Here is a 12918-nt window from a genome sequence, read left to right on the forward strand (position 1 = left end):
TGATTTGCTATGGATTTATTATCCATGATCTATATTTGGTAAATAGGATATATGGAGTTTTGCTATAGTCATCTGTTCATATTTATTCTTTCCTCTATTTGATTAAAAACATTTATAGGGCAAGAACCAATCTCACAAATATTTTGTATTGTTATTCAAAAACAATTTTATTGAGGACTAAATGAAAAATCTGTAAACTTATGAGAAGTAAGAATTGTAATTTTAGATACTTGAGTCATGGAACTAACAAAACAAAAAATCCAACTTCTTTCATTATGACTTCTAGTGATATTTTAGTCACAGTGCCTAAATTCACCTTGTTCTCTGACCAGAATTACATGGCTAGCTTTTAGTCTGATAGTAAGTACATAGCTGCTGTAGTTGACTATTTAACTTAAAGCAATACCATTTAACTGCACAGGCTGTTTGTGCAAAAGAAGCAACTTTTGAAATCCAAAAGGAAGTCTGAGATACTACATAGGCTGTTGAGAGAAAAGCAGGGTTGTTGGGTCCCGTTCCCCCCTACTCCCCCACCATTTCCCTCCTCCCATTTCTATTATCAGGTAAGAAAGATTGTGTTGAAGATGCTATGTGGAGCAAAAATAGCTGACCTAAAACCACAAAGAAATGCTCTTTTATAGTACAGACTCACAGCATGTCAAGTGCTAGTACAAAAAAGTCCCTGTAAGAGAAAGCGATTTTTTTAAAGAATATCAAAACATATTAAAGCAATTATCCCTATATAAACCCTGGTGATAGAATTTTATCTCATTCCCCTCTTCCTCATTAGAATACAAACACTTCATACTTAAGAAGTCCCCTCCCCCAAATTGCTCATTTATATTCACTTTCTTAATGTTTCTCTTTATTTCTGGTATTTACATTTCAAAGTTTCTTTTCAGCATTATGAAGGCTTGACATTCTCTAATTCATTAAGAAATCATTTTCCCCATTCCCCCATTCCCAACCCCAGATTACACTTAAGATTTTGTTGAATAAATTTTTCTTGGCTATTAAGCCTTTGTCTTTTGAATTCTAAAAATCTTATGCTTTCCATTTTTCTACAGTGATGGGTGCTCAATCTTGTGTGAACCTGACTAAGCCTTAACAACTTAGTACTTGAATTCTTAGATGCTTGTTAATAATTTTGTTTGACCAGTAAATTCTTGATTTTGGCAAAAATATTCCTGGGAGTTTTCATTTTGGAGGTTTTTATTATTAAGCACCCAATATTAAGAGATCTGAGAAGTTTTTTTTTTCCCCCCATAATTTCTTAACATATGATAACAAAGCTCTTTTTTTTTTGGGGGGGGGGGGGATATGGCTTTCACGTAGTATAATGGGTCTTAAAATCTCTATTATTTGTTTTCAAGGTCAATTTTGTTTTATATCAGGTACCTTTATTTTTTTCCTATTTTTTCCCCAATTTTTTGACTTTGTTTTAATATTTCTAGTTGTCTGATGAACTAAGTTATCTTTTGTTTGTTTTGCTCTAATTTTCAGGGATTCTGTTTTTGAATCTCTTGTGCTAAGCAGTAAATTTTCTTTTTAAAAATCTTTCCTCCTTCACTCTCATGCCTTTCCCTCTTCTTTCCTCTGTCATTCATTTTATTTACAATTAATCTTGAAAAATTCTTGCATCATTTCTTCAAAGAGTTCTAATTTATCTTGTGGATAAGCTGTGTTTTTCTTTGAGGTTTTGCCTGCAAGTGTTTTGGAGTTGTTCTTTTGTTAATTCATAAGTTAGACATCTCTGATATAATTGCTCTATTTTTCTGTTTACTCGTTGCTCCAGACCTCTGCTCTGGCAGAGGGTGTTGCTGGCCTACCTGAGAGCTCTGAGGTGGCTAAGCCCACAATCTCAGATCCTTTGCAAGAACAGTATCCCATGCTGAAGGCTCTGGACATTGATTCTTTCCTCCATATTCTCAGGGAGGATTACTGGCCCAGGGCTAGGAGACCAATTCTGTGATCAGAAGTGTGCCTATACTGATGTCCTAGTTCAAAACTCTGAGTGTCAAATCCATATTCCTACATCTTTGAAAAGATCCCATATTGATGACTTAAGCCTGAACTGAGCCTGTGATCAGCTCTTCAAAACTCTGTACTACTTTCCTAGATTGCAGCTCTAGGCACTGAGCCCTGTAATCCTGACCTAGTGCTTCAATTTCTACCCATGTCAATTGCTTAGGGGTTCAATTTGTTATCTTGGGCTGGACAGATGATCCATTGTATTTATTCCTTGAGTTCCCAGTTATTACTAACTGGTCCGGTGTAGTGGCCTTCACAACTTTATTAACAATACCCACATATGACTATTCCCATTTTTGATCATCTTTGCCAATTTGCAAGGTGTGATCTTTTTCATCTTTTTCAATAGAGAGCTGGGCTTGGAGTCTGGAAGACCTGAGTTCAAACCTGTCCTGAGATACTGTGTGTGACTGAAGATATAAGTCACTTCTCTTCTGCTTGCTTCAGCTTCAAAACAGGGATAATAATCGCACCTACACATAAGGTTGTATTGGGGATCAAAGGAAATATTTGTAAAGTACTTAACACAGTGATTGGCACATGGTTAAGTGTTTTATAAATGCTTGTTTTTTCCCCTTTCTCTTTTCTTATTCTGCCATCTTGGCTTGGACTCTCATTTTCCAAATCTTTTCTTTAATGCTCTTGTTTCTTTTATACAATCATTTTACACTTCCTTAAAAAACAAACACACACCAAAACAAACTCTTGTTTAATTTCTCCCAGGAATTCTGCTCTTTGTGGTGGGAATCTTTTTTTGTTTATTTATTCATTTTTCTAGCCTTACTTCTTAAATTGAAAATTTGTGTTGGGGCCAGAATGTCCTCCTGGAAAGATTATCTGAAATTTGCTTGGTTCTGGTTTGTATTCTTTTGAGTCCTGCTGCCTTCTCTACAAATTGAATTCTGTGTGACTCAGAGAATCATTGTGACTGGCCACCTGAAAGCTTTTAATGACCTCAAAGATATCTGATCTAGGGCAAAATGTTAAAGCTGCCCTTCTAGTCTGAGCTTTGCAAGCTTCTGAAGCCATTTTGGATTTGAGCAACACAACATGGGTTATCTCAGTTTGAGTTCCAGTAGACTACTGCTGGCCTCAGGCACCATCAGCAAGCTGGACATCTTTAAGTTTGGAGCAAATGAACTTCAGGAATCTTTCTCGATCTAAGGTATCTTTCTTGATTACTAAGCTATAGACTTCAGATTAGGCTGGGAACTGGATTCAAGGCCCAGTTCCAGGAACAGTCATACATTTGCCACTTGCTTCTGTGTCTGCTCCTTACTCAGTACAAAACTTCAGGCCCATAAATGTTCCTTTCTTGATCTGTCACCTCAAGACATGAATCTCCTCCCTCTTCAGACCATGCTGATCATGTGACCAAGATCAGGGGCATAAGTAACAAACAGGACTGGGTACCTGTTTCTGCTTCCTGCACAGTGTCAGGTCTGTGCTTGATCTGGGATCTCTTCTTGTCCTAGAGCATAGCCAAAACCGTAACATAAAAGCTTGGACACACACAGTATCTGAATGGCTTGCTAAAGAATTAAATTTATTGTATATGAATCTTTGGCTTTGGAACTAAGACTGTGACTATAGTTTTTGAAATTACTGTGCCTTTTAGTCTCAGATTTAAAAGCTAGATAAATTGGTTCTCTAAAAGAGAATCAATATTTATATGGTTAAAACCCAGGATAAGATCCTCTCAAGTATAAAGACAACTGCCCTTATAAAGCTTACTACCTAGGTTAAGGAAATCACACACACACTCCTGCATATGTCCCTTTTCATTCATAAGAAAATCATTTCTGATTTATTTCTTTCCTCTACTCCTTATGTGCCCCAGTAAAAGTTAAGTATGACTATAAAAGCCATTTTTTCTTTAGTTTCTCAAATTTTATGTTAGAAGCCAATTTTGAAAAATGGCTTTACATATTGGCTCATCTATGGTCCATGTGGACGTTAGGGTTAGAGGATATCAATTTCTTCATGTTAATCACGAGTAAAATCAGGAGAGGGTTAGTGGTTAGAAAATAATTAAATAAAGAGAAGGAACTACCTTGGAAGAGAGTACATTTCCTAGCAGAAGCTGGATCACATGACAGGAACACTATAAAAGGAATCTGTATTTCATGGAGAAGCTGTATTATTTGAACTATGAGACCTACTATAATAGAAAATCTATGATTCTATGATCTACCACAAAACAAAGAAAACAACGATGATCTGACAAGATCCTGGAAGACAGCCTTTTTCAATCTTCTAAGATGCTTCTAGGATGCAATATATATATACTACTATTATAAAAAATTAATGCTGTTTATGACCTTGGAAATAGATCTAGTTAATCTGAGTCAAAGCAAAGAAAAGTGACCTCTAAAATTCATTTAAGTCACAATATGCTGCTGTGAAAATTGGTAAGAATGTTAGGGGCCTAAAAATGTAAGACCACCAAAGAAATAAAATAAAAGAGTAAGATTAGGAATCAAATTTTAAAGGGGCTCTCCAAATATAGTAAGTTGGCCACCTGAAAGTTTCTTTGAATAATTTTTTAAAATAAAATATTATTTCCAGTTCAATTTTAAAACATTCACAAAGTACCCACTATTTAAAGACTCTATCCTAATTGAGCACAAAATGAAGATAAAACTTCTCAGATTAAAAAAAACAAGTCTAACTTTCTACTGTACAATTCTTCAAATACTTATAGATAGCTATCATGATCTGCTTCTCTCTCCCACCCAGTTCCCCAAGCCTTTTCTTCTTTAGACTAAGCATCTTAATTTGTTCAATTAATACTAAGATGGCCTATACTCTAGTCCTTTCATCATTTTAGGCATCTTCATTTAGACATGCTCCAGCTCATTAATGTCCTCTCTAAAATGAGGGTCCCAGAACTATACACAGAACTTCAGATGAATTAGAAGTTAGAGACATAATTATTAATAGCTTAATGTAAAGAAAAATTTTCTACCAATTAGCTATTAGACTGCCTCAGTGGGTAGTGGTTTCCCCCTCAACTAGTTCTTCAAGGTAAGAGCAAATGGCTTATTTGTCAGGTATAGTATAAACAGGATTTATACTTCAGGCAGAGGCAATTACAAATAATCTGCCTGGCTACTTGACCTTTGAGGTCTCTTCTAAATCTAGGATTCTAGGAAATCTTGGAAAGGTGACATCTTACTCTGCTTGCATATATATCTCACTCCCACAGTACTGAATATAGCTGGAAGTGTTGCAAGCCTTATGTTCAAAGTAGTAAGTGGATAACTGGGTTTCTGCCCATTTCTCTACTTTTGGGAGCTATGCCAAGACCTTCAGTAACTCATAAAAAAAGTTTTACATGTTTATTGTGGGAATCAACATTCCCACAAACCTTTCTCATCAATTTGTTTGCTTTTAAGAAATATTTTCATTGCTCATTTCCCCTTTATGCTATCTACATTAATCAGCTCTTCTGGATTTACTTTGTGGTCTTTATGGTTTCTAATTTCTTTAGCCCAGGACTAGGTGAGTGTGCAGATATTTAGTAAAATCAGCTCAGGGAACAAAATTGGCAAAAGGAGGTTGTAGACTGGCAGCAGGCAGCTGCCCCCTAAGCTGAAAAAGGCGTGGAAAGATAGATGGACAACTTACACAAGGCATTGTGTTTTCATTCTGGATGTTGATCTGTCGAAGGAGACGCCTTTCATAATCTTGGTCCATGGTGAAAAGGTGGGAGCTGTGGCAGCCTTCAGACTCAGAGCCTTTGATTCATGAGGTCCAATTGCTAAAGTCAGTCTATAGTAGCATGAAAGGAAAGAAAAGAAAAATAAAAAGCATGTTAACTTCACCAACTAGTACCACTCAGGAAGTTTAGGACAGAGAATCTTCCTACAGGAAATTCAGATAATAAAAATGCCTTTTGACTAATTCATAGGTCAGTGTCATCCCTATCCTGTAGTCTAATAAAACAATCAGTAGCTCATTAAAGGCCTACTATGTGCCAGGCACTGTGCTAAGTTCCAGAGATATAAAAACAAAAAAATGACACAATCCCTGCTCTCAAGGAGCTTGTTCTCTTTTGGGAGAGAAAACACACACAGAATAAGTAGGGACAAAACATTTGAGCAAATCAAGAAAGGTTTCATGTAGAAAGTGGTACTTGATCTCTAAAGCAGTGGTAAAAAAGGGGATAGGTTCCTGAAATAGGAGATAGCTAGTACAAAGACAAGAAGATAGGAGATAAAATGTTATGGATAAGAACAAAAAGAAAGACAGTTTGACTAGATCATAGTGTGTGGGAAAGGGAACAACTTATAACAAGGTTGCAAAGAGAGTATAGGAACAATTTATCAAAGACTTTAAAAGTCAAACAGAGGAATTAATTTTTCATAGATCCAAAGCACCATATGAAGCTACCATTATCAAGGATTCAACTATAGCTGTTTATACTATTTTGGTTGAGGTTAATAAATTGAGCTTTTTTCACTATGCTAAAACTTAGGTCCCTATTTTAATTTTTAAACACAATTACCACCTGGCATTTTAAGTATCCACATTTGTGCTAGGTGTTCTATCAGGGAAAAAATGTCATTCCTATTTTTATTCAACACTCTAAGAAGCATTTATTAAGTACCTATTCTGTGTAAGGTATTGATACTACACTAATGGGGATTCAAAGACAAAATGAAAAGTCTTTATCCTTGGGGACGCATATTCTATGAGAGAACTACAACATGTAAACTGATACACATAACTTTGAGAGGGAGTAAATCCTAACAACTAAGGAGAACAAGAAAAACTTCCCACAGGGAAAGGCACAAATTAAGCTTTAAAGAAAGTTAGGGGTTCTAAGACCTAAAGCAGATTCTAGGAACAAAGGACAGCCTGTGCAAACTCACAAAAACAGCAGAGATGAAATGCTGAGTGTGGGGATAGCAAGTAGGTCAGAACAGAGAATGCTTTATAGGGAAAAACATGCAATAAATCTGGAAGCACTTTAAGAGCAAAGCTGAGAAGGAACTTTAGTATTTATGCTTGAAAAAGAGGGTCAAGGTGGGATATAATCAAAGTTGTATCATTACTATGTCCTTATGGGTTTTCTACTTACATGTGCTTTTGTTCTCCTCTGACTTTTTCTTTTCCCAATTTTGCAACCCAATTCCTAGTTAAATTTTCAAAGTTCAACCAAGAAGCAGGTCACTCCATTGAGCTTTCCTAAATTTTCCTACTTAAAAAGGATATCATCTTCCTTAGATCTAGGTATATCAGTTTCTTAAACTGCAAAATAAAAGAGACTGGACAAGAATATCTCCAAAGTCCCTTTCTGGTTATAAATCCCATAATCCATTAACTTATATTTTGGCTCCTCATGTCTATTTCCCATCTTCCCTCCAAAGTTTGGACATAGAATAAAGATCCTATTTATCACTTTATTGCCCTTCTTAACCAAACATTATCAAGAATGGTCCCTAGCACATATTATCTAGTACAATCTAGTTATTTGTCACTCAGTAAATATTTGCTGAACTAAACCTGTGTACACAAACACACACACACACACATACACACACACACACTCCACACCATTTTCAGGAATCTGACCATCAGTTTCAACTAATAAATAAATATTTGAGCTATTCATCAATCTATATTGGATGAGGTTATTTTTAGGTTTCTTGAAATAGCCATTTTTTTCTCTTTTAACCCACACCCTGTACATTCCTACTTTTCCATCTTATCAGACTGAGAGAGTAAGAGCTTGAAGAAAAACTATGATTCTCTATTATTTTCCTTCTATAAATCCTTCAGAGGATTTCTGTGAGTTCCATTGACTTCATTAACCTTTCCCCCTAAAATAAATATAAGCCTATTGATCATCTTCTGAGAATTTTAGAGAATCTAGGAGAAAGCAATGAAGATAAATTCACTTCAAAAATTATTGCATTTGCTCAGAGTACTCCTCCCAATCAATCCACTTGATGCATAAATTGCTATTTTTTCCTAAGTGCTTTGAGAGGGGCTTAACTGTTTAAGGGGAAGGAGGATAAAGCATAGAAAGTTTGTCTACAAAGGCAGAATAGTTTAGAATAAGGAAACAAAGTCAGAATGGCTCTGAGTTGGGAGGGGGCTAGAGGTGGGATTTAGGATTGTGGAGGACTGAGATATAGCTGCAATTTGAAAGACAAGATGACTTGGGCTTGAAGGGGACTGAATTAGAACAGCTCAGCTTAGGGGGTAGAGGAATCAAAGTTCAGACTATTTCTTAAATGTCATTACAGCAAATGCTAGGAGACTACAAATACTCTTTTTTGTGCCCGAACTGGGTCATGAACAATAAGCTTAAATTAATTGAGTAGGATATTGGCCAAGGCTTAGACAATCTTTTTTCTTATATTAAGATTTCCAGCGTAATGACATTTCCATTACTACTTGCTTAAGGTATGTAATATTCTTGGAGTCATAAAACTTGACTTTGAGGGCCAGCTGGCTTGCCATTTGGCTATCTGGCCTAGAACAGGTAAGTCACTGAATCCCCAGCTCAGATTCTTCATCTGTGAAATGAAGATATTATCTGCACTCTTTTCTCTAAAAAAAGTTGTGAGGAAAATATTCTATAGCTCATAAACTGCTAAATTGTAGCTAATATCACATGATAGTAGAAAGAACAATACATTGGAGCCTAAGGACTTGAGTTCAAACACAGGTTTCTTATTATCAATGTGTCCTTGGCCAAGTCAAGTTCCCTTTCTCAGCCTTGATTTCTTTATGTGAAAAATAAAATTATTCTGCTGCCAACAGGAAAAGAGAACTTTATATTTCTGATCCATTTCACTGAAACATTTGCTTTATGCACATGAAAAACACTTATCTGCACTTTCTTATGTGTGAAACTTGACTTAAGGAAAGAGAATTCTTTTGTTGGGATAACCCTAAAACTACTGGTAGCAATCAAAGACAAAGTCAAAGATGATAAAATGAGCTCTGGCCTTCCATTTTAGCAGTTAAGACAACAGTTCAGTTAAATAAAGGAACGATAATAACCTACAAAACACCAATACACTTTCATCTCCCTAATGGCTGGCCATGATGGGAATACCATGATTAGACAAGAAGAAGAGCATGCTCTAGAATAGAAAAACTCTAATTTAAAGTCAGAAAAATTGGAATTCAAGCATCAGCTTTGCCATTTAACTATTATGATCCAGAGCAACTTAAAGCTCCAGTACTCTCAACTATAAAATGAAGATACTATGCTGATCTAATGACATTATAACACTAATGAGGATCAAGTGAAACAACTAATGCATATAAAGAGCTTCAAAATCCATTGCTGGACATAACTGCCCTCTGGGCGCCTTGGTCCCTTCTTCTAAACACTGGACCTTCCTCACATCTCCCTGTCCAATAACAAAAGTATACTGTTACAACAGAGCAAGATAAATTCTTAAGTTTTTCAAAAAAGATTCTATATTTAAAGGTGCCAGATATGGTACTCAAATTTGATACCAGATTATGGTATCAAAAAGCTGTATGACCTTAGATTAAGTCACTTAAACATCCATTGATAAAAGGAAGTTAGGTTGTACTATCTCTAAAGTCCGTTCCAATTTAATAATCCTGCTTGTAGACCAAAGGATGAACTAGAAAACACCTCTACTTATTTGCAGTCCTAAATTAAAAAGCACAGTTAGAATTTAGAGGAGAAAAGGTTAGGGAAGAGCTCTGTAGTCCATGTTCCAGACTCTCGTTAAAGGTACACTAGTGGAACACTCCAGTATGTAACGTGTATAGCTACATATGTTTTAGTCTGACAGAAAATGTTGGACTTTAAAATCAGGATCTTAGGGCTGCAATTCTGTCTTATCTATGTAACCTTGGGCAAATCATTTCACTGGGCCTCAGTTTCTTTTCTATACAACCAGGATATAACATTACTTTCTCAAGACCTCATGAAGAAAACAGTACATTTTGTGAACTATCAAATGTAGTAGTCTACAGTCTTATTTATTCAGAGTAGAAAGACAACATTTTAGTCCTTAGAGATCATCTAGTTTAACCCTTCATTTCACAAGGCCCAGACTGGTTTAATAACTTGCTCAAAGTAACACAATTAGGTTGGCAGAAACAAGACTTGAACTCAGGTCTCCTGATTCTCAATATAGAATTGTTTCCATGGCACCAAACTGCCTCAAAGGATCAAGTCCAATTTCTTTGATCTAGTTTTCAATACCTGCCACATTGGAGTACATATCTACCCTTCTGACCTTATATCCTACTATTATAAACATAAAATATTTAATTCAGGTTGATTTATTATATTCCATGCTCATTCTTGATTTCTCACTTTTATGAATTTTAAGATCTGGATTATGGAAATAAATCGGTATAATTAAGGCCAAGTGTTCTTAGGTACAAAATATTTTCTTTTTAAAAATACTTTTCTCTTTATGTGTAACACATATCTAACTAGCTATCTAGCTAAGAGATTTTTTTCAGATCTTTAGGTCTACATTCACATAAAATCTAGCTATGAAATTCCAATACTTTTTCTTTGTGCTGAGAAACCTACCTACCTTTTACAAGAAGCCTTTTTCAGTTTTCAATCTTAGTACTTTCCCTCTAAGATTATTTTATTCTATGTACATAGTGGTTTACATGCTGTTTCTCCCGTCAAACTAAGCTGCTTGAGTATAAGGGCTATTTTTTTTTTTTTGCCTGCCTTTATATCCCGGCTTGGCACATAGTAGACCCTTAAATATTAAATGACTTAACAAAGAATTATTAGAAACTGAGTGAATGCTTTTGTTTCAGACAAAATGATCATCTACTCTAAGGCCTAACATGAATAACACCCCAAATAGAGATTTAAAGTCAATTCAAATAAGCATGTATTACACATGGGAACTCTGGGCTAATTCTACACCTTACAGTTTCCTGGCACTGTCAACTGACCTGCTTACATAAACTAAGAAAAACCAAATATTGGATTTTGTCATTTCACCTCCCTCCCTGCTTCTACTCCCCCTAACTTCTTCCCAAGCACCAATGGCTGCAACTTTAGGACTTCTGAACCTTTCCATTTGCCCTGCAACTGAACATCATATGTATTCTTTCCTTATTCATGTGAGCTGGAACAGAAATTTTCCTTCCTTTTCTATTTGTATCCCTAGTACAGGGTAGTCGGTGCTTTTTCATTTATATTTATAAGAGGTTAAAGATTAAAGACATGGTTCCTGCCCTCATGAAGCTCAGAGTTTGGTAATAAAATACATGTCAAGTGAATTCGAGAAGTGCCTGGAACTGGGAGTGCACTATGGTGGCATCTTTACAGAATTTTCAAGAATAAGTAGGTGTTAAACAGACAAACCAAGAAAGGAAGAACATTTTAGGGAAAGACATTTTAGGACATAAGAGCACAGAAAGACAGAACAATTCAGTTTGGCTGAACTGTATTATAAAAAGAGAAACATGAGATTCAATTACCTAATCATTTGTTAAATCCTTAGTACCACACTGATCCCGGGGGAAACAAAGACAAAGACAAAAGCAGTCTTGCTCTCAAAGAACTAAAATTCTACTGAAGGAAATATAGTGACACAGGAGAAATACAAGCAAATAAAAAATAATTTGAAGGAAAAGCAGTATAATTGAAAGCATCAGGAAAGACTTATAGAAGGTGACATTTGAGCTAAGCTTTGGAAGGAATGAAGGATTCTAAGAGAAAGAAGTGAGGAAGATGATGTCCAGGCACTTTAAGACAGTTTGTGCAAAGGCATGGAGGCAGGAGATAAAATGTCATGTGAGAGAACAGCAAGTAATGAAGTTTGCCTGGAATATGGAAGAAAAAAATCTAGAAAAATAAGTTGTAGTCAGATTGTAAAAGTTTTAAATGCCAAGAAGAGGAGTTTATCATAATAAAGGCAACAAGGAGTCACTGACAACCAGAAAAATAAATGACTTGGAATATCACATAAAAATAACAATTGAGACCTTAAGACTTCCAAAATTCTATTTACTTATACCTCTCCTCTCCCTACCAAATTAAATTATGAACTCAATGAGAATAGAAAATCTATCTAACTTAAAACCTGTATGTCTAATCTTTCCCTGGATGTAGCAAATAGAAAACAAGCTGAGTTTAGAACTGAGGAAGATTTGCTGCCATGTGGCTGCAGATTATGGAACAGCATGATCATAGAGAATTCCTCAATATTCACAATCTGAAGAGATTTTTTTTCCCTAGTAAATTCTTAAATTAGACATTATTACACTTTCCTTAACTAAAGATCATATTACTCTATAGGTTAGTTTAAAAATATATATATTTACTTGGCTTTGGAACATGCTCCTCTCCCATCCCTCACCCACACTGCATATTCCATTTATTTAAATTCCAAAATTTAAAGAGCTTTGAATTTTGGCAACAAAATAAATATCACAAAAAACTAAATTGTAGCAATAGTTAAGACAGTCCAGAGTTGTCACAAAGAAGTAATGGATTAATTGCAAGATAAGGAAAACAAGCAATCTGTGCTAGAGAAATGAAGTGAAGGAAGTAGTCACTGTTTTTGAGATTCCATAGAACTAATTCTAATTTTTGTTGGTTTTTTTTTTTTTTTTTAAGCAGCATGATATAGTGGGGAAAATGTGGGATTTAGTGTCATGGGACCTGGAAGATTAAACCTCAGTCCTGACATGTATTACATGTGTAACTTAAGCTTTTTAGGACTATTTCCATATCTGTAAAATGAACAAGTTAGACTAAATGGCTGTGGAGGTCATAATTCAAGTATTACCACTCCCACTTTTCAAGTGAGTAAAAACTGAGAATCTATCAGGAGAGAAAGCTTGCAGGCTGGCACAATCAAAGAAGGCTTCACAAAACACCTCTCAAATCCAGCGATGATC

General features: G+C 35.5%; 1 protein-coding gene across 1 annotated transcript in view; it reads right to left on the reverse strand.

Moving 5' to 3' along the window:
• Positions 1-12918, reverse strand: part of FZR1 (fizzy and cell division cycle 20 related 1) — a 67773-nt gene that overhangs the window by 32135 nt on the left and 22720 nt on the right. Inside the window, exon 2 of the mRNA XM_051971977.1 lies at positions 5662-5805. Within this exon, the coding sequence (XP_051827937.1) occupies positions 5662-5730 (69 nt within the window). The 5' untranslated portion in view covers positions 5731-5805. The remainder of the gene's footprint in view (positions 1-5661; positions 5806-12918) is intronic.

Source organism: Antechinus flavipes, chromosome 1 (genome assembly GCF_016432865.1).
Source record: "Antechinus flavipes isolate AdamAnt ecotype Samford, QLD, Australia chromosome 1, AdamAnt_v2, whole genome shotgun sequence".
NCBI lineage: Eukaryota > Metazoa > Chordata > Mammalia > Dasyuromorphia > Dasyuridae > Antechinus > Antechinus flavipes.